Raw genomic sequence first — 27201 nt, 5'->3', positions numbered from 1 at the left:
AAGCAATGATGGAATCCATGACCTTGCTGATGAATGGGAGTAGGCTGATTGGTTTGTAGTTGCAGGGATCAGTTTTTGCAACTTATTTATCCATCCATCCGTCGGGACCATACTCTGTGCGGAGCGATGGTGCTGCCAAAGCAGTCTCCTTGGCTATTAGGTACAATCCTGGACAGGTCACCACTCCGACACAGGATACCAGCAAGGTGGTAATCATTTTGCCAACCTCGGAAGGATGACAGGCAAAGTCAACCCCACCTGGTATTAATTCAACAGTTGAGTGGGATTTGAACTCAGGATCCTAGGATCCCAAGCCCACCACCCTACCCATTAAGCCAACACCAGGCATAACTTTTTTATGTAGAGCGGTGACGTTTGCTGATTTCCAAGCAGATGGCAGATTACTTTTGAGCAAATGAGAGGGTGAATAAAACAGAGAGGGGGTGAGCAAGAGCAGCAGAGCAGCATATTAAAGCAGGACGGCTGATGCCATCTCGACCGGTTGCAGAATCAGAGTCAAGGTTTTGACAGAAAACTCTCCACCTCGTCAGGAGAAAAGGACACAAAGTCCAGGAACAGCTGGGTGTGACTGGGTGTGGTTGGTTTAGAAAGCGATGGGTTTGGGACAAGATTTCGAAGCAAACACAGGGTTTAGACATTCAGCCTTTTCCCTTGCTGTGTCAGCTGTGCAGCCATTTGGGGGTAAAGTAGGGGATGGAGGGGGAACATAGACCAGAAACAGACTTAACTTGATGCCATCAGGATTTTGAGGAGGGAGACAGGTCTGAGCATTCAGACATGAGATGAGATAGATGTTGTTTCCTGGCTCTCCTCAGGGTAAACACACACTTGTTCCAATCTTTGTGGAAGGAAACTGAGATTGCCTTCAGTAGGATTTACCTTCCATGAGGCGAAGCCAAGTTGTTTCAGGACAACTGCCTCACCACAAGCTTCAGTGTACCATGGGCGGGAGGAAGGGTAGGACAACTGAAGATGAGATGGGAAAAATCTGTGCATGAGAGAGAACAAGTATCTTCGAAAAAATTCCCAGGATGAATTGATGTTGGTGGGAGTAGAATTGGGAGACCAGTATAGAAGTTTGATGGCTGCTTGAAGGTCCTACCAATCAGCCTGAAAGAAGTGCCAGACTCGTCGGCACTGAGGTGGTTCTCTAATAACAGCCAGAGAGGTGACTGCTTAAACAAGCATGTGGTCAGAAGAACTGATTGGAGCAGAATAACAGCAGATATTTCAAGGGAAATTGGTCAAAATCAAATCCATAAGAGATGGAGTAGCGTTAGTTGAAATCTGATTCGGGAAGTTGACAGATTGACTCAGTCCCAAAGAGTCACCGAAGTCTTTTGCTGAAGTGCCCTGGCATGTGAGAGAGGTACCCACACCCAGCCAACTGGCATGATGATGGTTGAAGTCGCCACATATGAGGAAGAGAGTGTTTGGATGAGTAGGTAGAAGTTGGTCCATGTTTTCGGCGAGCAAGGTGTAAATGGAGTCATCACTGTTTGGTGGTCGGTACAACACACAGATAAACATGAGGTCGGAGCAGAGGGGAAGCCATAGCTAGAGGGATTGCTGGGGGTGTGGAGGAGTGAGGAATAGAGCTTTTGATAAAGAGAGCAACTCCACCACCAGGACGAGGCTCAGGTCTGTCATACCGGAGGAGGGAGTAACCAGGGAGAGATACTTGGGAGTCAGACACGTCTTGGGGGAGGAAAGTTTCTGTTAGGCAGATTATGTCTGGTTTGTCAGTGGCAACCTGTATGGAAAGATCTGAAAGGTTTGAGTGAAGGCCCCGGATGTTTGAGGTCTACACTGTTAAGGACGAGGGAGGGGAAGAGGCTTTGGGTGTGGGGGAGGGGAGGAGAGTGGGAGGGTGGTGTGAGGGAGGAGGTATGTGAGGAGGTAGAGGTGGAGGTAGATGAGAGCTGTTGACAGACGAGCTAGGGGAGAGGGTCAGAGGGGGAGGAGGTCAAAGGGCTAGGTTGGGAAGGGAAGACTGGCAGTGAGAAGTAATATGAGAGCGGACAAAGTGAAGTGGGAGATTGGAGGAGGTGAAGGAATGAGCTGGAAGAGAGAGGGTGGGGGAAGGAGGCAGTTTTGTGGATGTGAAGGGGGGAAGCTTTGAGAAGGAGGAGTGAGGAGCGAGATTTGAAAGGGAGGAGTGAGTGGGGAGAATTGAGGGAGAAGGGTGAGGGGGAAGCTTTTCAGAAAGGTGAGGGGGGAGAGAGAGAAGTTTGCTTTGAAGAGAGAGGAGGCGGTTGATTTGCGAGAGAGGGGTGAGAGGGAAGCTTTGAGGGAGAGGGGAGACAAAGATAGCAGCCATGGCAATGGGGGAGGAGGGAGAAGAGAGGGGTGGGGAGAGGGGAAGGATAAGACAGGGTAAAGGAGTTAAAGGGGCAGGAATTTAGCATTTGAGCATGGTGTCAGTGATGGCTCAAAGACACAGTGGGATCTTCAATGTCCACCAACTAATGCCAACAGACAATATATTCCCATGTAACATCCATCCGAGGGACAGCACTCACTTTAATGAATCACCATGCCTGTGAAATACCAGGATGGAGGTTTACAGCTCGGCCGAAATCAGAACCCACAGATCGACGACGCAAAGCCAGACAATCAATGATGCATCAGATCAAACTTCATGATATCTGTGTTTACCAGTATTTTGAAAAACACGTGACACCGATGTCAGGATTTGAAATGACCCGGAGCTTAATCCAAAATGACAGTCATAATGTTCAATGATATCCCCCATGAAACAACAGCCTAAAAAGGGTGTGGTTGTTATTTTGACACACAAAGACAAAAGTTCTCAAACAAGTTGCCCACAAATACTAAGCTGCAAAAGTTGTCAAATGATGTGTTCAGACAGTTTTTGATTCTTTGTAGACACACTTCAAACCTATAATACGGTGTGATACCGTACGTATGGCTTTGTGTTTTCGCAAGTTCATTTGATATCGCACGACAGTTGACAACAGGACAATTTTTGGTTCGGGCAACATCATCAAGCTTTCATAGTAATACTTAAATACATTTGTAAACGATCATAATTTGTGACCACCAATCAAAAGAATCTATTGTAATCCATCAATTAAATTATCAGGGTGTATAAAAGTGGTGGAGAGTGGTGAAACAGTCCATCAGAATCCATTTTGAGCAGCTTGAAGAGCAGCATCACAAACAGCCTGAAGTATGTCTTACCATCCTTGCCTGCCTTGCATCCCTCACAAAGTCGTGAGCGACTGCAGCCCAGCACCCATCTGCCCGAAGCCGTGCCCACCGTGCCACAGGCCTTGCATGCCGGCACCTCTCTGCCCCAAGCCGTGCCCTCCCAGGACGACTGTGCAGTGCTGTAGGCCTTGCCTTCCCTGCCCGACTCCATGTGCTACTCCCTGTTTCTCTCCCTGTACTACGCCCTGCGTGACGCCTTTCCCCAAGACCTGCTACCCGATTCCTTGCCCTGACACGTGCGCCAGACCTTGCAATCCCTGTTGTACTCCATGCCCCAGGCCTTGCAATCCCTGCTGCACCCCGTGCCCCAGGCCATGCAATCCCTGCTGCACCCCATGCCCCAGGCTTTGTAAACCCTGCTACACCCCGTGCCCCAGGCCATGCAATCCCTGCTGCACCCCATGCCCCAGGCCTTGCAATCCCTGCTGCACTCCGTGCCCCAGGCCTTGCAATCCCTGCTACACTCCGTGCCCCAGGCCTTGCAATCCCTGCTGCACCCCATGCCCCAAGCCTTGCAATCCCTGCTGCACTCCATGCCCCAGGCCTTGCAATCCCTGCTGCACTCCGTGCCCCAGGCCTTGCTACCCCTGTGCTCCTTCCTGCAACCCCTGCCCCAAGCCCTGCAACCCTTGCTCAGTGTGTTAAAATCAGAATCTCTCACTCCCCCAACCCCTCCATTTCCCCCCCTCAAGCTCTTACCCCTTCTGTAGCTTATTGCCCATCTTTTTCAAGGCTGTGTACTGCACCGATTTGCTGCTAGTTCTACCCTCTTACAATCGGTGCGAAGGTTTACAATAGATCTGAATCTCATTTGCCCCATGGAACATCAACTACAACTCTCCAGCAATACTTCCAAGAAAAGGCATCTCCATGTTTTTCCAATTATTTTGCTGTTGTTTCATTTGAGGTATGTATCTTCAAAATGTATGTAATACGAATTATATGTTCTCATGCATTGATTTTATCATGTCGACAAAGTTTCTCTTTTCATGAACGATCTCACCTGCTCACGTAATGCGTGGCAACCACTTTCAGGAGCAGGTTGATGTCCAAAAAAAAACAAAAACCGAGAGATGAATACAAAAGTACAGAAAAACTTTTTCTGGTTAAACTCATGAAAACAAGTACAACTAAAATTTAATCAAAATGCTGATGCACTAACAAACTTTCTCCGTCAGCAGATCATCAATAACAACATTGATCATCATGGAGGAAGACTTCTCATGGCGTCTCTTTGTGAGGAAGGACATGCTGGACATCTGCTAAAAGGAAACGTGCCCAGGTGATTGCAAAGGCTTTTACACACAAATAAAATGCCAAGTGCTATTAGGTATCGACATAATCAGGTTGTATATCAGGAGTTTTGTATATGATTTCTCTTTTGCAGGTACATCTCCAAAGTTATTTGAAGTGAACTCCTGAGCTGATGGGTCCACAAGACCTTCATTCCTGCAAATCCTCCAATGACTCCTGACAATGGAAGAGAACCTTAAAAAAAAAAAGTGACAGATGGTGGCGATGTTTCAACTTTTGTGTAATTCAGACTTGATTTTGGAAATAATACATTGTTTTTAAAGGTAGAACCTCTGCTTGATGGATTTGGTGAATTTTCCCCTTGCTTTGTGGTGTATTGATGCTAATTGAATAAAAGGCTCTTGCAATTCAATTTGAATGTCTTTTCAGTTAAATCATTCCATTCTATATATTTTCCTTTGAGATGTGTATCACATTTACAAAGAAACACAATTTCTTAAAACAAACAAAAAAAAGAAAAATTAGCAGAGAGACTTGGTGAGGGAGGAAAAAAAAAACAAGCTTTGAGACCCTTCAGGCCAAGTTCGAAGCATCAAGTGTTCCGCATCTTCCCTTGACTTGTTCTTTACCCTCTCACAAAGGGAAAGTTACCTTCCTCCAGTATCATCTTCACTCGTTTCTGCTTTCTTGGTTAATATATCTCTTATATCTGTTGGGATTTCTCTTTTTTCCTTCTTTCTCCTTTCCTCTTCTTATTCACGAAAGGATTTCATTCATTTTCGAGCTCGCAGGGGTACCCGGTATTGCTCAGGAGAAAAATTGAGAGGAGAGTTGGAGGGCCAGTGGGGTGGGAGAATTCCTAGGGCGTGGAGGTGTTTGAGAGTTTGAGGACTGAGAGGTAGGAGAATTGGGGGGCCCCAGGGGTGCAGGAGAGCCGGTGAGCCGGTGAGCCGAGGGCTGCGGAAACCTATCGTCGGTGGCCACTTAATGATGGACTTCGAGACGACGCTTCATGGGTTTGGGATGCAAGCCAAATTCAGGCCTTCAAGACAGTGAAAGAACTGTTATCCTCTTCAAGCATCCAAGCATTCTTTGATACTAACAAGGAGACAACCGTGAGTGCGGATGCGAGCAGCTACGTCATCGGAGCTGTCTTACTACAAAAGCAGTCCAATGGGGAGTTGAGACTTGTACGCTTTGCATCACGCATGCTAAGTCATACAGATCCAGGTATGCACAGATCTAAAAAGAATGCCTTGCTTCAGTCTGGGCATGTGAAAAATTTTGTCAATTATTGTGTGGGCTACAGACCATTCGGGTGGTCACTGACCACAAGCCTTAAGTGCCATTAATCAACAACAAGGACCTGGATCAAGTGCCTTTGAGATGCCAACACCCTCTCATGTGTCTCATGTGATTTAATGTGGTAGCAGAACACATGCCAGGCAAGTCCATGGTTGTTGCTGCTGATGCATTGTCCCGTAGTCCACTCCCAGCACATGCATCGGATCGCAAGTTGTCAGAAGAGGTGGACACATACATTCATGGAGTTGAGGCAGGTTTTCCAGTTATGGGTTTTTGAAGCCTTTCAACCTTATTTGGTGGGGGAGATGTTGTGTAAGTACAGTTCATAATATGTTAATGAGGGTCTGATGATACGTTGGTTTGACGTATGTATAATAAAATAGTTCCATCATGGCTGCTCACTGAATGTGTGTGTGAATCATTCCCAGTATTCGGCGACTGTTGCACCTCCCTACACCCTGCATTCGTGTGACCTGTTTTTCCACATCTGAAGCACGAGGCTTTGGGACAAAAGCATTTCAAATGTCTGAATGCTCCGCACTGGAAGCATGTTAAGGTAGCAGATGATGCATAGATCTGTTCATTACTGTCCTCTAAATTGATTTTAAACGAGATATTGAGTCCCGTATCATTCCGACGGTCTGGAAGGACCATATATACCTGTCTTCGAAAACTCATTGAATGTTTTACACGACCATTCCAACAACTGAGAGGAATCATGGAAATTCTGGAAACCATTTTCCTATAACTGGATAACACAAATATGATGTTATCATTCGATATGAAAGGCAGAGCATTGGACATTACAACTCTCATCGTTGGAGTTATCAATGGTGACGCCATCAAAAAGTGACCGCTTTCGGTGGTTATTTCCGTACTCATGACCTTATGGACGAGTGCATCGTCAGAAACAAAAACGACCACTTTTTGATTCATACGTGATGCAGCACGGATATTTTCATCACCAATTATATTTCCTACCACGAGGATAATGTCCTCGATGGGAACTCGTTCAGGAGGCAAGCACACAAATTCATGCTTCCTGGTTAATCCCTCGAACATCTCACAAAGAGAGCGTGCGTTCGCCATGTCGGGGATATCACCCCCCCCCCCTTCTTTCTGTACCTGACAAGAAGGTACCAAACTGAAATAAATAACAAAAATGCATTACAAGCAAACGGGCTGACAAAGCATCATCAAAGCGGGTAGGCTTGACCTGAATGGAGCCTCTCTCTCTCTCTCTCTCTCTCTCTCTCTCTCTCTCTCTCTCTCTCTCTCTCTCTCTCTCTCTCTCTCTCTCTCTCTCTCTCTCTCTCTCTCTCTCTCTCTCTCTCTCTCTCTCTCTCTGGTGTAGAAAAGTGAAAAACAAAAACGTCAAAAGCAGATAAGATGGAAAAGGACAGAGGGAGGCAGGAGAAAAGAAAAACACACTGACAACTCACCACAACACAGAGCAGCTGCACACAGCCGCCCCATAACACCACGTGAGAGAGAGAGAGAGAGAGAGAGAGAGAGAGAGAGAGAGAGAGAGAGAGAGAGAGAGAGAGAGAGAGAGAGAGAGAGAGAGAGAGACAGAGAGAGAGAGAGAGAGAGAGAGAGAGAGACACGGGTAGGGAGCAGAGAGAAAATGTGCTTTCAAAACACACAAACACACAACACACACACACACACACACACACACACACACACACACACACACCTTGTATTAGTGCTTGGTCAATATCAGCAATTCTTCAGGAATCGGCAGATTGGAGTTAGTGTGATTACCGACTACAGTACATACTGTATATAACCCAAAAACCTTGAGTAGCTTTCACCCTTTTGGGGGGAAATTTCAAACAGATTATTAAAACAACATTGCATTATCGACATTTCAGGGAGATGTGCAAAAACATTAATCTTTATAAACAGATGCCAATCGTCATGTGACAATAGAAAAGAAAAACTTGGCTCTTTAATTTAAAAAAAACACGTTAATTTGGCAAACAGCTCGGAAATTGGGTGTTATCAAATATATTTTGCTTTGAAACTCACAAAGAGAAACCACATCTTCTTTCTTCTTCTTCTTCTTCTTTCGGCTAGCTCCCGTTAGGGGTCGCCACAGCGGATCAACCGTCTCCATTTTGCTCTATCCTCCACATCTTCCATTGACACTCCAACCACCCGCATGTCCGCCCTCACCGTATCCATGAACCTCTTCTTTGGCCTTCCTCTTCTCCTCCTGCCTGGCGGCTCCATCTTCAACATCCTTCTCCCGATATACTCCGCTTCCCTCCTGTGCACATGTCCACACCATCTCAATCTCGCCTCTCTCACTTTGTCTCCAAACCGTCCTACCTGCGCTGTCCCTCTAATATACTCATTCCTTATCCTGTCCATCCTCGTCACTCCCAACGAGAATCGCAGCATCTTTAACTCTGCCACCTCCAGCTCCGCTTCCTGTCTTTTTGTTAGTGCCACCACCTCCAAACCATACAACATAGCTGGTCTCACTACCGTCTCACAAAGAGAAACCACATAACCTTTGTAAATCGTGTACCTCAACATTGTAGCAACTGCCGACTGCACAACCCGATCGGGACATGAACTGTACCACTATCAACTGTAGGGCTTAAGCACTCAAACAAGCACTCCCATTAAATGGTTGACAAGGAATGACTGGCCAGGCTGTGACTGCATAGCATATAGCATCCCTTTAACTTTAAAGCCGGTCTTCAGCGCACCCACAGCAGTTAAAGAAATTAAAGAAATTCGTTCAAATAATTACTTAATCCACAAAAGAGTTGCTGTTTAATGTAGAACAACCCTAGACTCCCTGGAGACATCGCAAAGTTTAATGATTACCCATGAAATAAACATTGCAGATAATCCGCCATGTTGCCTGCTCGTCAGTTCATGCATCACGTGGTACATCGGCTCCCTGTCCATGCAAACGTTATAACTTTATTTTGAAACATCCGTTTTTCACCAGATTTGCTTTGATTCCCTTTGGAGCACCTCGCAAAACCTCCAAAAATATAGAAATAGATCTGGCAAACGGGGATAAGCAATCCTTCTGGGGTCAGGGCGTGATGTCAAACAGTGAATGCATTAAATCAGTGATCTTCATGATTGGATTATAGGGGGCCACTTTTGCCGATAAGACATCAGTGTGAGAGCCACCACATCACATGCAGGATTCCATAATGGCTGATTATAGGCCCCAACTCCACATACTCTTCTTTGTTGTGGTTAACTGGGTTGCAATTGTAATTGTTTGTACACTGCAACCATATCCTGATGTAGTTATATTACTTTTATGCTTCGCATTGTAACACTCATTCGAAACCATTGGGTCAATTTCATAGCATTTATGGCAGATTAAGATGGGCTATTTTCACATTTGTGTATTATCGGCTGCACATCAGGGGCTGCACTTTAGGCCACCAGGGCTCATGGGATGTGCAAAGAACAGGGCATTAAATCATATACTGTAGCTCAATGAAGCTGGTTAATTTTGGCACATTCCTAAAATTTTTGTTCACTCAATATAATTCTCCAAACAATAGAAAAAGATGAGTTTAATGCTTTGGAAATTTCACATTTCCTTGTGTATATATGGAGAAGGAGCGACCATACCCTTGCTTGCTTCAATAAAATAGCTACATAGGCTTAGTTGGAAGACTATTTCTTTAAATTTTCAGATTTCATTCCAGATTTCGACACTTATTTTGTCCGGAAGATATCTGATCCTCAAACCCGAAATAATATTTTGATGGGTTACTTTTCTTAGTCCACGAGAGTAGATCGTGGAAAATTGCATCATATCATGCATGAAATTGCTCCAAGCTCCTAATATGAAAACTATAATATTTCCAAAAGCGATGTATACAGCAATACATAGCTATGATGAACAGTCATTCAATAATATGAGTGAGTAAAGTGAAAAAAAATTTTTATAGTTAAGAAATCGTTGCAGCCTGTTCCAAGTTAGGACATGGTTGAGCAGGCCAAAAACACATAGTGGCTTCAGACCCCAGGATACGCCTTAAGACCCCAGAGAGCGAGGTGGCTGAGGATGCGTCTGATAAAGGATATAATTAAATAAGGCCATCAATTATCTTCAAAAGGGGTGTTTTAATTAACCCAAACACACAATTTTCAGTTAGGTGCTTCCTTGAAGTTTTCTTCATCTGCATGCAAAGTTTCACGCTGCTAGGTTTCATGGTTTTTGAGTTATGGCAGAGACACACTTACACACACACACAGACACACACACACACACACACACACACTGACATTCATTAGTATAGAAGAAGAATGGTGTGGTGTGGAAGTCCAATGGTGTGGAATAACTTATTTTTGACTGCTTCAAGGGGAGATAGGAGCCCCAGCAGAGTGGGGGTTGTGGGGGGGAGGGGGGCTTACTCTACATGGAGCTCTGGAACTCTGGCCATGTGAATTTCAGGAACTGCATCTCTTCCAGCAGCTATCCAGAGAAGTGGATTGGATTTTTCAATTCCCGATCCTTTTGGAGAGATCGTGTAACTATGGTTTTGATGCAGAGAATTGGGGAATTTTGGTATGTCTTGTAATGAATTGGGGTATTTTCATTCGTCTTGTAATAAGCACTCACACCTGGAGTGGTGTAAGACAATATACATTTACATTAAGATTACTTGCATCCTCCCCCCACCCTGAATCACGGGGCTATTAATTTTCTACCATCTACAACCTCATCGTGCACACGCCAATTACAACTACCAGTTTTCAACACATTACATCCAGTGTTTTATAAATGCATAGAAGTCAAGCAAACAATGTCAAACAAACAAATGCATAGAAGTCAAGCAAACAGGTTATACTTACAGTAGTTTGAAGCATGCAAACCACCCTTTACCCTCATCTTCTTTCCCTGTACACAGTAGCCTGAATGCCCCTCCGCCATTCTTATTTCACGGATTCAGACAAAATTTTGTTTCGGTTTTGTGACAATTTTGTTTCTGTGTTTTGTGTCAATCCAGTTTACGAATCCTTAGCCTATTCTATGCAAATGCATCGAGAAATTTCTTATCAGAAATAGAATAGTTCCATGTCTGGGAATCTTTATTAATGAAGTAAACATTAAATTAAAGCAAGACAATCCTGAAGTGATGAAAAATATGAGCACATACCTGGAGCTCTGCTGAGCATATTCACCATGCATTTCTTTTGATACTCGGAAATCTTTGGGCAAAGCGTTTTATCCAGCTCATCCAAGTCCTCAATTTGCTGAACATCCAGAATGGCTTCTCCCGTAGCCGGGTGCATGACCGTATCACCGCTGACAGGCCAGCTTGATTGCTTGAACAAAAGATTGCTTGAGTGTCGTGAGGATTGGCTCCCACAATACTGCAACAGGTACGTGGATGACACCTTCGCCATTGTGCATGCAGACATGGTGGACCACCTTCTGGGGCAAGTTGGCTGGGTATTCCCCGGGATTAACTTCACAATCGAAATTGAAAAATAAAGCATATTGGCGTTTTTGGATGTGGAGGATCACCGTAAGCCTGATGGCTCCCTAAAGACTTTGGTCCACAGGAAACCAACCCACACCAGCAGATTACTGGATTTTAACTCCTGCAACCCAATCACCCACAAACACAGTGTTGCATGGACCTTGGCAGCTCGGGCATGGACTGTGTCATCTTCCAAAGTCGTTGAAATTAAAGAAATCAGATTAGTTAGAGGAGTCCTGCTCAAAACTGTGTACAGCAAAGAGTACAAATCCCCACCTTGAAAGAACTAAATCGGACAGAACAGAACGAACCAGACAAGCTTGGGCACTCTGTACTGCCATACTACCTGGGCCTTTCCGAAAGGATTGGCAGGATAGTACGCAGTGCACTTATTGGTGGAGCCGACAAACTTCGATGCACCATCCGTAATGTCATTTCAAAACTAAAGGACACAATATCAGCTGGTGATAAATGTGGAGTCGTTTACCATTCATCATGTAGAGACTGTGACCAATTCTGCATTGGTGAAAATGGAAGAAATTTAAAACAAAGGCTAAATGAACATGATGGAGCAATCAGGCTCAAAAGATGACGCAGTTAGCCATAGCACATCATTGCCTGTAATCTGACCACAAATTTGACTTTGATGGGACCCCGTGTCCTTGACAAGATGTCCAAACGACACAGGTTGACACTGGAAGCGTGGCATGTGAAGAGCCGGGAGGGTGGTCGAACTAGGGAGATGGTGGATATACCCACACAATACACACCTCTGACGCAAATGGTGAAAACTGGATGGTGCAAACAGCTGGATAAGGTGAGCAAAAAACAACAACACTCAATCCCAAACATCACATCCACGTGTGTACAACACCCAATAGGAACCCCACCAATCACACAACCCACACCACATCACGTCCAACCCGGATACGAAACCAGCCATGTCCGTGCCCCGGAAACACATAAACAACACAAGAAAAAGGGCATTCAGAGATTGCAGCCCCTCACCAGGACTTGTTTTGTGTGGTGCGTGTGTGGTGTTTGTGTAGTTTTGTGGACTGTATTTTGTGTGCCGTTTGTGTCCTGGTGTGTTACGTAATTAATAAGAGACATAATTGGAACTACCACTTTATAAATGCTGGCAGTGATGTCTGTCTGGTTCAGCCATTTCAGAGAAGAAGATTTTTGAAGGTTTTTTAAAAAAAAAAAACAATATGGCTGCCGAATCACGTGACAGATGACATCATAAAAATAATTTTTTTGGACCATTTTATCCCAAGATGACCCTCAAAGATTTTCATACTGATCGGATGTGGTGTTCTACGTATGCAATTATGACGTCAGAGTGAAAGGCACCTATTATGTCATGAAAAATCACACTCATTCCCCATGAGGAGTACTTGCTATGTGGCAAGTTAAAAAAAATTTCCTTGGTGTGGTTTCAGAGATACAGAGGTCCAAAGTTTTTCCGTTTTCCAATATGGCTGCCACACAATGCGAACTATGATGTCATAATAATCATTGAAACATTCTGCATGAGTAGTCGCTCCAATGGTGAAAGATTCGTCTCAATCCAATAAGCAGGTGCGGAGAAAAACACGAAAGTTCTGTGCAGACAAATAGGCAAACAAATGGACCCAAATGCAATTCCCTCTCCTTCAGCGAGGGTAACAAGCACACACACATGCAACACCAGATCACGTGTAACTGAAAAAAAAAGAAGAAAAAAAAAGAGCAGAGCAGCCAATGGAGGATGGGATTTGATGTTGACTTTGCTTGAGACTTGTAAAATAAAATAAAAAAGCACTCCTCCATTTGACCTCGAGCACCAGCACACGACTAGAAATGAGCGGTGATATCGGAAGTCAAAACCAGACATGTGCTGAGGCTCGGGGTCCATTGGCCTGAGGAAGCCTGCAGTGAAGCGGGTGAAACGTTGCCCGAGATTGGGTCAGCTCTTGCTTATTGCTCAAGTTAGCGGAGTCGACCGAGTTTACTTTTGGTTTGAAGCACCTTCTTCTTCTTTAAAAAAAGAGGTGCATATATATATATATATATATATATATATATATATATATATATATATATATATATATACATATATATGTGTGTGTATACATATTGTTGCAGGCCGGGGTCTGGCGGCGAGAACGACCACTAGGTGGGGGAATTTACGTCGATTCCCACCAGACTCCCCGGAATTGTGGGCCGTCGCTCACGGATAATTCCGTGATGCTGCGGGTCACTTAACCAACCGTGGACGCCAATACCTCAACCGCGCAGTGCAGGGTCCTCTTATCTAGAATCAAGTTACCTAAACCACGTGGTTTTGACTACTGGGGAACCACGTCCTCAGTACGCCTTGCTCGAACCGCATCACTCTACCGACTACGGCAGAGTACAAACTACCAACTACCAACTCTGCCAACTACCTTTCCGGATCGGATGCAGCCGAGAGGAACTGCCAAGGACGTACCGGCTAGAAGGAATGGATTATCGGGAATAAACACCTGGCTAAACTCAGATCCGAACCATGCTGGACCAATGGAGGAAAAGACAAGAACAAGCTGGGAACATTTCAACAATTATTTATTTACAAAAAGGTGAGGAAAAGCATGTGGCACAGGATCAAGGTTTATTGGTTATGTTATGCAGGGGGAAGATGAGAGAGATGTAGTGTGACAATTATACAGAAACTTATCAAAGCGGACGCAGAGCAGACTTACGCGAGAATAATCAAAGCAAGAATTACAATAATCAAAGATCTTATACAATTTTACTTAAAAGACAGGCTCCACACACTCAGACAAAACAAACCCAATGAAAAGAACAGGGGACCCTTTTGCAGCCAGTAAGGGAGGGAGTTGAGGTTGCAGTTCTCGGTACCTGAGAGTTTCGGAGGAAGGAGTGCTCCATGGTGTATTACCAGACAACAGTCGTACAGTTCGGACCACAGCCGCCCGTGTGGAGTTCGGGTCCGTGGAGGAGCTTGAGTGGAGAACGTGGAGTCCAAGGTGGGAACGGGGCAGCAGACAGGACCCGACGAGAGATCCGTTCGAGTTCGGGTGTGTGTGGACCAGCACAACAGGCGGGCCACCGAGGTGAGACGTGGGCAGACACTCCGTAACAATGACCCCTTCAACAACTGCACACTTCCAATCCTTCTACTGCAACCTCCTTCGACCTTCCAAACCAACCAACAAACCCACCAAACACGAACCAACCAAGCACTAAGCACTTCCAAATCCAACTCCTTCCTTTCTTTCTCTCAAATTCAACCACGAACTCCTTTTCATCCCATACCACTCTACTCTGAGGATTGCTTCGTATTTTATAGATCATGGATGTTGGGGGGGTGGAGCTGTGGCAAAGCCGACGTCATCGTCCATCCTGATTGGACCGGGCATTCATGCGGTCCGCCTTCCTGGGCTGGGTCTCGCCAGAGACCGGCAAGGCCTGCCAACACCACGTGTCCGGGTCTGGGAAGGTGGAATCCGAGATGGAACTGCCACAGTGAAGGTCAGGATTCTGATTCGGAAAACGAGTCTCTGGATAGGCGCTCGTCACATTGTGGTAAGCGAGGCGAGGGTGCGAGGCAAGCGAGATGAAGGTACCATGGTTCAAATAAAAGGGGAAGTAAAATAAAAGCGGAGAAAATGATTTATTAATCGAACTAAAAACCCATCGCAACGCACCCCTGTGCTTTCCCACTACACACAAGGAAGGGATCTATCTGCACGTATACGAATGGAATAACTGAGTTGGGACACCTGTATGTTGTATGCATACGGTTCTGAGAACCGTAAAAAAAAATATATATATATATATATATATATATATATATATATATATATATATATATATATATATATATATATATATATATATATATATATATATATATACACACAACAAAAAGAGAACCATTTGTATGACTGTCACCATCGTTCTCAGAGATGGCCAAATAGATCTTCATCAAACTTCCAGAGGTTCATCAGTGAGTGACAGGGAGTGTCTGTAGCAAATAAAACGTTTTGAAAATAAAAAAAACAAAAGATTGGATTTTTTTATCGCTCTCTAGTGCCTAAACCTTTGTAACCATGTGAAAGGTAATATTAAATGATCCCTCACCAAATTCCATCGTGAGTGTAGGGAGTGTTTTAGGATTCCACAAAAAACAATAGAAAATATACAAAATTTAATTTCTTCAAAATGCCAACAGGATCAGAACAGCATGAAAACCGTTCTGTATACTCCATCCATCCATTGGGACCATGCTCTGTGCAGAGCGTTGGTGCTACCTAATCAGTCTCCTGGGCTATTGGGACCAATCCTGGACGGGTTACCACTCCGACACAGGATACCAGCAAGCTGGCACTCATTTTGCTGACCTCGGAAGGATGACAGGCAGAGTCAAACCCACCTGGTATTAATTCAACAGCTGAGTAGGATTTGGAACTCAGGACCCGAGGATCCCAAACCCACCACCCTAACGATTAAGCCAACATCAGGCATTTCTGTATGCTGCATATACTGTAGGCCTCCTTTTTTCAAAATCAACGCATGTTCAGTTTTATGCCTCAACTCCCTGAACAGCTCAGCACTGCCATTAAACCTGGCCCTGTGACTCTGGTCAATGGTATCCAATGTGCTTTGGAAGACAAAGTTCTTCTTCGCTTGATGGTGGGTTCCCAGCCATCCACCTGTCATCTTGAAGGCACTCCACAACTCTTCAGGTTTCCCCAAAACACACAGACCCCCAAATCCCCACTCAGCATATTTGTGAACTCCTCCGCTACCCTCTCATCATTGAGCTTGCCAACACCCAGCCTAGGCTGGGATGGTATCATTCTCCTGGATTTAAGCTGCAACTTCAGAGTTGCTACAATTAGCCTGTCATCGTTATTGAGGAACTGAGCACTCCGGTAGATCCTGCTGTTCTGGATCATCCTCCAGTGACCATCAACAAGCACATGGTCAATCTCCTTTGCCACACCACCAGCGTTGGAATATCAAGACCAACGATGAGTCTGTGGGCGCTGAAACCATGAACCACCTAACCTAAGTCCACGACTTCTTGCAAAGTCAAGGAACTTCGTGCTATTCTGGTTCACAGTTCCAGACCCATGGGAACCAACACATGTCTCATAACCATCCTGATCAGTTCCAGTTGATGCATTGAAATCGCCCAAGACTAGAAGAGTATCTCGCCTCAGGCAATAATCAACTACAGATTCGAATGCGGCATCAAATGTGTCCTTCACAGTGTGAGCACTTTACTCAGAGCATATACAGAGACCAGGGAAATGACACCCAAGGAGTGAGGAATCCTCAGTCTCAAAATATGCTCGTTGATTTGTGTTACCTCAGTTATCATGGGAGTCAGCTTATTGAACACAGTTGCAGCAACTCCTTGGGCATGGTAACCATCAGGACGACCAGACTAGTAGGAGGTGTAACCACCCACCATGATCTCACCACGATCCGGTCTACAACCCTACTGTACAAACTGAAGTTCAAATACTGGAGCTCTAATGATAGCAGAATCAGGTGGTCATCCTCTCTTAGGGATAGGACATTCCAGGCAAACACCTGAATGGACCCCCTCAACTTAAACCGAGGAGACCGCCGTCTGGTGGACAACACCTCAGCACCACCCCGACACACATCACCGCAATCTGACCCAGGAAGGTTGGTTGACCCATGCTTTTCCTCCTCTCATCAAGGAATGGGGGTCCCAAAGGCTTTGCCCCAATCCCGTCATCCGGTAAGCTGCCCTGCGAAGAGCAGCTACACAGGAGGTACTCCCATGGAGTGGGTGTTCAGTTTTCTTTGCACTTTTTAAATGTGTTTTGCATAATAAAGTGTTTGACCGTCAGCAGCGTGCAAAGCCTGCCACTTCTTCTTCGTCTTTCGGCTGCTCCCGTTAGGGGACGCCACAGCGGATCATCCGTTATGATCCGCATACTGATTTGGCACAGGTTTTACGCCAGATGTCCTTCCTGATGCAACCCTGGTCACCTCTTACGACACAGGGATAAGGATTGGGTTTCGCCATGATTCCGGGCTGCACTCCTTCCTTTCTTTCATAGCACGGCCCTCTCATAGCACGGCCCGGCGCAGAGCGCCCGTCCTCAAGCGATCCTCCAACCCAAGCCTCCGAGTAGCCGGATTACAGGCGTACGACACTACGCCTGGTACAGTGCAAATCCTGCCACTAACCTCCAAGAAAAAGATAAGTACTGTACAGCAAAAGTCCAAGTACTGCAAAACTGGAGGTTTTCAGAAATGCCAAAAAGACATTTTGTGTTCTACAGTGTTCAAGTATATAATTCAATTGAAATAAAGTACTGTATCGATTTCAAAGGCTTCAGACAAAAAAAACTTTTTTCGAAAGTTTTCCACCCTTGATGCAACATCCCTTAAACACCATTATTTAGCACTTTAAATTAGTTATTTGTGCCTGTTGTTTGTGTCCTTTATGACATCCCCGAAAAACAGTAAGTTTCCCGTTTCGAATGATTTTCCATTTTGTTTGACTGCCAAGCAGACAGACAGACTAAAAAAATTACCTTACTCCTATCGGCGTACGCATGATTGGGACGAGATTCCGATTCTGTACACTTTGCCAAATTCAGAGAGAAAGTTCTGCTAAACTGCACGTTCGTGTTCCGATTCATGTTCCCATTCGTGTTCCACAGTGTTCAAAATACAACATTCGATTGAAATTCAGTTGTTCCATCCTCGAACATAGACTGATGTCTGAAGGACAACGTGAACCAATTACTTCGCCCTGCCTTTCGCTTCGCGAGCGGGGTAAAAATGATGTTGAAAAATATATGCTGGGGAAATGATAAACTAGTGAACTGATCCAGCAATGGAGTAAATTATGGCAAAGAGACTAATGCACATCAAACTCGAGCCCAGTGAAGATAACATACGCCGCACGATTAAACGCCACGGAATAAAGTACATTGTGAATAAAGCACAGTAATTATCATTTACAGTAAACAAACCATTAAGCAGATTAGTAAGATCCTCAAATTTGAGAAACACTTATTGTTTGCTGTTTGGATGCAGGTTCTCATTCAAAGCTGTTTAGTTCATTTCACCTGCATTTGCAGCACACTTAGGCAGTACTGGGAGTTCTAAAAGGTCAACAAATGATATACCCCGAGACAACAAATTAAATCCCACAGTGTCCAAGACACAGCAACAAGCATATTGAGGTATATTTTAAAATATCATGAAACATTTATATCTCACTCCACTACTACGACTATGTCTTTAAAGGCCAAAATTAATTGCGTCTTCATGTGTGGTTGGCTGTTGAACTGGCTTGTATCTAATATATATATATATATATATATATATATATATATATATATATATATATATATATATATATATATATATATATATATATATATATATATATATATATATATATATATATATATACAAACCACAATAATTATCTAAGGGTGCCTGAGTGGCACTAAGGCACTCACTTTTATGTCATGCTGATTTTTTTTTGAGTCCCCATAAAACAACAGAAATGAAAAGAAAACAGTAAAACTTATTTCCTTTGATATCGATTTTGAAAAAAAAAAACAGGATATTTATGCATACATTGATCATTGAAAAGTGCTCTTGGTGAATGAGGGGGGATGATAGAATACGAGCTTGAATTTTTCTGCTTATAACATGCAATAGTGCAGAGATTTCCCACAACACGCAGTAAAAACAGAACTTTATTTTTTTTATCTGAGTTCCACATCAGTAACCGCAGCCAGTTTGCAATATTTCACCCAAACATATAAAAATCAAAACTACAATCCCTTTTTCATCACTGATCAGTTTCCACATCAGTAACCGCAGCCAGTTTGCAATATTTCACCCAAACATATAAAAATCAAAACTACAATCCCTTTTTCATCACTGATCGGTTTCAGTCGTGTAAGGTTTCTGAAAACAGTCGTAGTCTTGTGTCTCAGGCCAGATAAGGGACCTTTTCTTGAAAAAAAAGTCCCCTTCCTTCCTTCACTATAATCGGAACTAGAGAGTTTATGGAACACCTTATACCCGATGCGGTCTTGAGAAACCCAAACAACGCATTTGTGAGCATGGGGTTCATGAGAGAGTTGCCTAAACTTGAAGTCACATTCTACATTACACACACACTATATATATATATATATATATATATATATATATATATATATATATATATATATATATATATATATATATATATATATATATATACACATATCAGTAATTTCCTCACACTGTGCCATATTTACCTGGGAATGGTTAAACCACATGTGTAGTGCGACATACGTTCCTTTGAATAGAGCTCAGAGGTGATCATCAAATTGTGAATCATAATCAACCAATCGTTTTCACATCTTGGTTCATGGATTTCCAAATTCGCTGCATCTTCCCACAGACCACATGTGAGTGCAGTGCATTTGAGAATTATTAATAATACCTCTAAGTTTGGCAATATTTCATTGTACGAAGCGGGTTTCAAAAACTTTGTCACTTCGATCATGGCAATTGTAAATTTGGGGTCAAATTGATGTTCATTTGGTGATTTTGAGGGTGCCAGACCGAGCATCCCAAACCCAACAACTTATAAAATCTGGGTGCCAAACGTTAAAATTAGGTGCCCCGGGCATCCGTTAATATCAATCCTTGGTGATGTGATGTCTTTGACAGTAATATCTCCTTGGTAAAACCTTATAACCTCCTCGATCTTGATTCTTTGAACGTCTGGCTTCTGTGGTTGACGACATAGTAGGCAAGAAATGTTTTGTATACCGAACAAAAGTAATGAGGAGGATTATTCTTTGGGGAGGGGTGGAGGATATCTTCCCACCTTACACTATATTTAAAAACATATCAAGCTAAAGTACACATCACTTGACATTTCGTGTGGTATATTTATCACTATGAATCTGCCAAAACGCAAAAAAGCATCAGTCTATTTAACGAGCCGGAATACTTTCTATGAACTGAACTAAACTTTGATTGCATTATTTTTCATTACATACCACTCTCAGTGGCATCGTGGTTGCCATGTCTCTCCTCTAAGTGTGGAAGTTCACCTGGCCAAGTCAAACCAAATACAGTACTTTAAAATGTCCCGCTTTCTTGCTTGATGCTCAGCATTTAGAGGATAGAGCGTGGATAAGGAAAGAGCATGGATCAACATTTGTAGGATAGAGTACGTACAAACCCCATGTTTTCTGAGATATCTTCTAAAAAATCCTTTAAAACACAGGAAAATGCCATCATTATTTGGCTTTACCAGTGCTCCCTGAATTTACTTTCTTCAAGGTCACAGGCATTTTTGTCTCATGTAAGAAGTCAACATTCATTTGTGTGTGTCCTCTTCCATGATACTTAGAACGTGTAAAAAAAAAGAAGGTAATTCATATACATTATGGAATCGCCACTGAGTTCTACATCCAGGTGTTTTAGAGTTGCATGAATATTTTGCAATAAGGAAAAACATAATGACGTATCAAAAACATCTATGAGCTTCATAACTCAAGCATCGTTGTTGGTAAGGTATTTCATGACAATATTTTAACACAAATCGGCAAAGAGTGCTGAAATAAAAGAAAAAAATGAAGCGTACATACCTGAAATGGGGGGGGGGGGGGATGAAAAGATCCCACGAGTAATCCTTAAACAACGTGAAATTCTTCCATCCACCAAACAGGGCGGGGTTGTTTTGGCTTTACACGAAGATGGATAAATCTTTTGGCAACAACAAAAACGGGAGCACATACAAAGCAAAATAGGTCAGATGGTGTGGTTTCCAACAACAAATCAATGGACAATGGACAGGATGGTTCCATGAAAAAAAAAAACTTTTGGATTTCATGATGAGGGTGAAGATAAATTGAGAGAAAGCACAAGGTGAGTTTGATAACCTGTAATAAATGGTTTCCACGTGAGTAGATAATGCTTTCATTCATAATCCCGAAATGATTTCCCAAACTACCGCAATTTTCTAGAGTTCATTAAAATGTCGCAGCTATGTAGCTGCAGGGTGTATAAAAGGCGCAGCACCGAAATCAGAGACCATCTGCCTTGAAAAGACCATTCACATTAGTCATCCACCCAACAGCATCCGCGTTCATTCTACCGATCATGTCCTGCAATACCTGCAACCCATGCTGCCCGGCTCCTTGCCCGGAACCCTGCATGCCATGCTGCATTCCATGCCCCAAACCGTGCCCTACTCCAATCTGCTGCAATCCCTGCCCTCCACCATCGGTGTGCATCCCGACGCTGGACCTGGACCCCATCTGTCCCGCTCCCTGCATCGACATTGACCGCTCTGGACAGTTCATGCGTTCCAATGAGAAGGAGGGCATGAAGTGTGGGAACGACCGCTTCGCTTCCTTCATTGACAAGGTGAGTACAATTTACAGAGTTTCTTCATTTCTCCACAATGAGGGAAAGGAACTTGTTTTACCATTAATCTGACTCCCAATGAGAAGTTGAAGACAGAATGTGATTTACACTACATTTTTTTAAAAAAAATGGGCCTAAAGGCTGACTGTTCCAGGTAATAGATATTGTGGGGGAAGCAAATGGGCTTGATGATCACTTCACAGGTAATTCCAGACAGGCAGGTAAAGATTTTGGTCATACAATTTTATAAAGTAGGAAAGTGAGCCTACGTTTGTCCTTGCAGACCCGCTTCCTCGAACAGCAGAACAAGGTTCTTGAGGCCCAATGGGAATGCCTGCAAAATAAGACCTGCACGTCAAAGCTCGACTGCATGTTCGAGCAGTTCGCCAACCGCCTCAAGGAGCAGCTGGAGTGTCTGGTGCAGGACAGGCCGAGGCTCGAAACTGAGATGAACCAGACGCAGAGTTTGGCCAATGACTACAGGTCCAAGTAAGAGAATCTCACATTTGTGAACATCAATAAATACAATGGAGAAGACAAATTGAGCAACATCGCTGGAGTAATCATCGTTGTCTTCGCTCCAATTAAATCTCCTGTTGATTTCCAACAGGTACGAGGAGGAGATAGCTCTGCGGACTCAGCTCGAAAATGAGTTCTGGGCCTTAAAGCAGGTAATAATTTCATCGTACGAACAAACTGAAAAGTGGTCACATTTAGTTCCAAACGAATCCAGATGTTCCAAAAAAAAACTTTTCACAATTTTTATAATGCGTGTTTCGGCAACAGGATGTTGACTGTAAGTATCTGGAGAAGGTGCGTCTCGAGACCAGGCTCGCTCAGTTGAACGACGAAGTTCTATTCTTGAGGACACTCTTCGAACAGGTAAAGGAAAACATCACCAAGTCAAGAGAGAGAGAGAGCACATTGTACACAGGGTTCGGGGGTTCATTTGTAATATGCTACTCGGTCTTTTAACAGGAGCTGCAGGAGATGCATGAGCGTATCAGAGACATGTCCGTTTCCGTGGAGTTGGACGTCGCACCAAACCTGGACCTGACCTCTCTGATCGCCGAGGTTCGTTGCAACTATGAGGCCATAGCTGCCAGGAGCCGCCAGGAGGTGGAGTGCTGGTACAAGAGCAAGGTGAGTCTTTCGGATTGTTTCAAAATGCTCTGTTGCAAAAGTTTTTATGGCTTAAGTCTGAGATGATCCAGTGTTGAACAGATGCTGCCCACTGGCCATCCTATTTAAACAGGTGATGAGCAAGAGAGGTGCCCCAAAGTGGCAAACCTGGTGTTCCATGTAAAATCCTTTGTTAATATTGCTGCATCATTCATGTGTATTCAGTGTAATGCAGATATTTTTCTTGATGCTCTTTCGCAGCTTGATGACATCAACGAGGCTTCAGAGAGGAATTGCTGTGAATTGCGCTGCACCAAGAACGAGGTTGCAGATCTTGCACGTAACATCCAGAGGCTGAGATGTGAGATCGAGACTCAAGCTCGTCAGGTTCGCTATTAAGACCCACGATTTGCACTTTCAATAAACTTTCAAATGTCTTTCTATATATCAGAAGTAATCGTCTTCATCTCCACCTTATTTCTTTCTTGTTGATCGCCTTGGAAAAGGGTGGTCATCAGGGAAAGACACATTAGAAGCAGTAGCCTCTTCCCTCTCTGTAGACCTTGACAGAATTATGAGCTGTTTAAACATTTGGAATATGTCTTTCAATCTTTACAAACTTCACACTCTCACTCTGTCTCTTTGAAACGACTGTCTGACAGCCTCTCACGCCCCCCCCCTCCACCCCCACGCCCCCATCTACTTTCACAACAATCTTTTTGAAGAGGTTCGGTCACTCAAACGTGGCATTACTATCAGCCATGAACTTTCTTCGGCAAACCACACATAAAGTTTGCTTTCAAAGCTGAGACGGGCATCCTCCATCTTGTAAAGTCCTCAATTGGCACACCTGAACTGAACTCTTATTCACACAAGGGCTTCATCCATAATTTAATAGAATACTGCTGTCCTCTCTGGGCTGGCACCACTGCCTCATTCCTTATGGCTTACTGAGCTTGATGCCGTAGAAACCAAGGACTTATAGATCACTGGAATATTGCACGCTGAAGTTGAGTCGATGGGCCTATCACTTTCACATTGCGGACAGGTTTGTAGTTTCTCTGTCAGCTTCCATTGCTTCCTTTCTAGTCTTGCACTCTCTACTCTCTCCGTGCATTGCTCACCCCACCCCTGACAACTCCCTCAGGTTTTCTGCAGGACACATACAGTCTGACAGCAACCTCCGTTTGGTGAAACTCCCAAAATCCAGAATCACGGCTTGCTACCGCTCATTTGTTCCTCTTTTTTCATGCATGTGAAACCAACTTCAGCATTCTCTTCAATCCCATTATTACCTCCGCGGCTTCAAGTTCACCACCATCTCAGATCATCCCCCTTCCAAAACAATGATCTTTTCTATCTCTGTTAAACCCTCCCCAACCCCACTTCTTTTCGAGTTTCCAGATTTTCTTTCCTGAGAATATGTTCCTGCATCCATCTTGTCCAACCCTTGTGTCCTCCCTTAGCCCTCATGCTTCCCCACATGCCTTATATCTCCAAGTCTCACTCTATTTTGTCCCTCATTCCTGCTGTTGGTGTGTTCCTCCCCGCTATTTTCACTGTTCCTTTTGTTCTGTTTTGTCCTGATCCGTTCTATGTTGTTGCTCCTCCATGAGCCTCAATATTGTATACAAAAAACCCATTGCCATCTGCCATTGTCCTACAGCGCTCCCAGCTTGAAGCCACCATCCAGGATGCTGAGGCCCGTGGCCAAGCGTCTGTGCTGCAAGGTAGGGAGACCATCGCTCGTCTGGAGAACGAGTTGCAGAGTGCCAAGCAAGAGATGGCCAAGCATGTGCGTGACTACCAAGAGCTCATGAACGTGAAGCTGGCTCTCGATGTTGAGATCGCCACCTACAAGAAGCTCCTCGAGGGGGAGGAGTGCAGGTGATTGTGACATTCATATTTGCCTGGGAACCATGGAAATTTAGGAAATTGAGAAATAAATCTGTATCAGTCGATTTTATAGTCACACTAGTGGACGTGTGAACCCGTTGGGTTCCTCTTGTGACAGTGGTTGATGAAAAAAATCATTTCAAGAAAAAAAAATGTGACAACGAACTATACCGCCGAGGTTGTTTGCCTTGATCAAATTCTCCCGAAGAGTACTTGACTGAATCGGGAATTGATTTTTAAATAATTTTTTCGTTGCCCGATTTGAACGAAACTTGATACTACACACCGCAGGAGAATGGTGAGTAAGGTGGCCCTAAATTTTTTGTGCCATCATGTCCCCTTTTAGCTGTATTTTGGGAACATACATACATACATATATACAAGATGAGAGTTTTAGTAATATATAGATTTCTGGACACCGAAAAGGCACCAGCACATGGTTGATGGTCAATTAATGACTACTGACTGACAAAACCACATTATTCTCTGTCGACATTTCTTTTCTTCAAACAACAATTTGTCGCAATTGTTACAATTATCCGTATTCTCACAGAAGCATCACCTTTTAATTACAAATACATCGTGTTCTAGTTTCATCCTATTTTTTTTTTACAGTTTAGACCCCAGTGATATCAACAATAAATTTCAAAACTGAATTTCATTCCCTTCAACATTTTCTTGCTGTTGACATCCCAAATCTAATACACTTGTAAACTGTTGTGGTTTGGATCTACCTTTAACAACAAAATGGACATCATAACAAATGGCATGAACGATTGTTAAACATACAACTCAGGGAATTTAAACATCTGGAAGGTTTTTACAATATATTCCAAGACGATAAAACCATCGAATTGCAATGAGAATTGCCATACAGAAAAATCATACCTGAGATAGACATCCAGATATTGTGTATCTGCAGAGTGATGATTGAACACCACTTTGGTAGACATTGTAGTCTCTCGGATTTTTATAGCCGGTTTTGATATTGTACTAGTGTGGTCTTTCGTTGTGCTTTGCATGATGTGTGCCATGCTCTAATGACCGAATGTTTGATCTGTTACAGGCTTACCTGTGTGCCCACTGGCTGCGGCGTGCCGTGCAGGCCCTGTGACCCCTGCGGAAGGTTTTAGATGCTCAGAAACAGTCAGTAACAACGCCAGCCAGCTTTCCATGAATGTCATTTCCAGACTAAGACAATAACAGTCACTCCAGCTGCCAGCAATGTCACTTTTGCTGAGTAAAGTCAAACTGGTTACCTGGTTTTGTTGAAGAAGCAAACGTCTTTGTGCTTTATGCTTGATGTTCTCTGAAGCTCTGTCAATAAATGTTTGCTTGCATTGTGCATGGATAATGTTTTTTTGTTTTTTCAAACAAATATATACATATATATTACATATTTAGAATTCACACAGTCAATGCATAAGATGTTTTAAACTAAGTTAAATATGAGGCTACAAACAGCGGTTGAGGTGACTCAATATAATTATACAAGTACACAGAGTGCAAGTCTGAGTTCAAGTACGACAGAACCAGGAGGACACTGACAGAACCAGGGATCACGTAAAAAAAAATAATAATAATGAAATAAATCAGCCACATTTATATATTTTAGTATTCCTGCCCTAACCTTCGTCCAATGTCAGGCCTGGTCAGCCAGTTCGTGAAAGACTTGGGCCAAATACTCCAGAAGAATGTTGGAATAATTATTGATGGTCTGGTGTGCCCACTGGCTGCAGTCGTCTTAACCAAGAGGGAGAGGGTGGGAGAGAGAGGGAGAGGGTGGGAGAGAGAGGGAGAGGGTGGGAGAGAGAGGGAGAGGGTGGGAGAGAGAGGGAGAGGGTGGAAGAGAGAGAGAGAGGGAGAGGGTAGGAGAGAGAGGGAGAGGGTAGGAGTTGAAGAAGAAGAAGAAGAAGAAGAAGAAGAAGAAGAAGAGGAGGATGGGGAGAGGGGAGGGATGGGGGAATGATGAGGGATGGGGAGCGAGGAGGGGGATGGAAAAAACGACACCACCAAATGTCGCTATACACTCCGTGAGGTGAGGGGTGGGAATGTAGGTGGGGGAGAGAGTTTAGGAGGAGGTAAGCGTGAGGGGAGGGGGTTCTGGACTTGCGTTTGGGAGGGAGATTTGAGGGGAGAAGGGGGCGAGGGGTTCACAACTTGCGTTTGGTGGTGGGGCTGGTGGAGAAAAGGGTTTGGGGGAGGGGATAGTTCAGGATTAAACGAAATACAGCACGCGGAGACTGATCAGAGATGTCCATGGGGATAGAGAGGGGATGGGGTTGGAGAGGAGGAGGCCAAGACGGGAGGGGTAGGGATGGGAAAGTAGTGTGAGGGGCGGGGAAGGGAAAGTAGTGTGAGGGGCAGGGAAGGGAAAGTAGTGTGAGTGGCGGGGAAGGGAAAGCAGTGTGAGGGGTGGGGAAGGGAAAGCGGTGTGAGTGGTAGGGAAGGGAAG

At 44.0% G+C, this 27201-nt stretch overlaps 1 protein-coding gene and 1 long non-coding RNA gene across 2 annotated transcripts; both read left to right on the top strand.

Moving 5' to 3' along the window:
* The first annotated feature begins 3179 nt into the window (after positions 1-3179).
* Positions 3180-4921, top strand: LOC147031706 (uncharacterized). The gene is made up of 3 exons (XR_015050895.1): positions 3180-4162; positions 4437-4537; positions 4643-4921. It is a non-coding gene; the product is annotated as an uncharacterized LOC147031706 (long non-coding RNA).
* Positions 4922-21410: 16489 nt separating this feature from the next.
* LOC147031705 (intermediate filament protein ON3-like) lies at positions 21411-26091 on the top strand. Its single transcript, XM_085852428.1, has 8 exons — positions 21411-21728; positions 22012-22217; positions 22339-22399; positions 22515-22610; positions 22707-22871; positions 23112-23237; positions 24517-24737; positions 25813-26091. Exons 1-8 carry the CDS (start codon positions 21462-21464, stop codon positions 25877-25879), a joined length of 1209 nt encoding a protein of 402 aa, XP_085708554.1. The 5' UTR covers positions 21411-21461; the 3' UTR covers positions 25880-26091.
* The last annotated feature ends 1110 nt before the right edge of the window (positions 26092-27201 follow it).

The sequence above is a fragment of the Eptatretus burgeri genome, chromosome 2, assembly GCF_056783735.1.
Source record: "Eptatretus burgeri isolate ZD-2024b chromosome 2, Ebu_testis_v1, whole genome shotgun sequence".
Lineage (NCBI taxonomy): Eukaryota > Metazoa > Chordata > Myxini > Myxiniformes > Myxinidae > Eptatretus > Eptatretus burgeri.
Note: the sequence above shows the minus strand (reverse complement) of the source record. Positions and strands in the feature narration are given on the sequence as shown.

Coding starts and splice junctions, on each gene's coding strand:
- LOC147031705 (XM_085852428.1), top strand. CDS start 21,462: ATGTCCTGCAATACCTGCAACCCATGCTGCCCGGCTCCTTGCCCGGAA. Junction 22,218..22,338: donor GCCAATGACTACAGGTCCAA/GTAAGAGAATCT, acceptor GATTTCCAACAG/GTACGAGGAGGAGATAGCTC. Junction 22,400..22,514: donor AGTTCTGGGCCTTAAAGCAG/GTAATAATTTCA, acceptor TTTCGGCAACAG/GATGTTGACTGTAAGTATCT.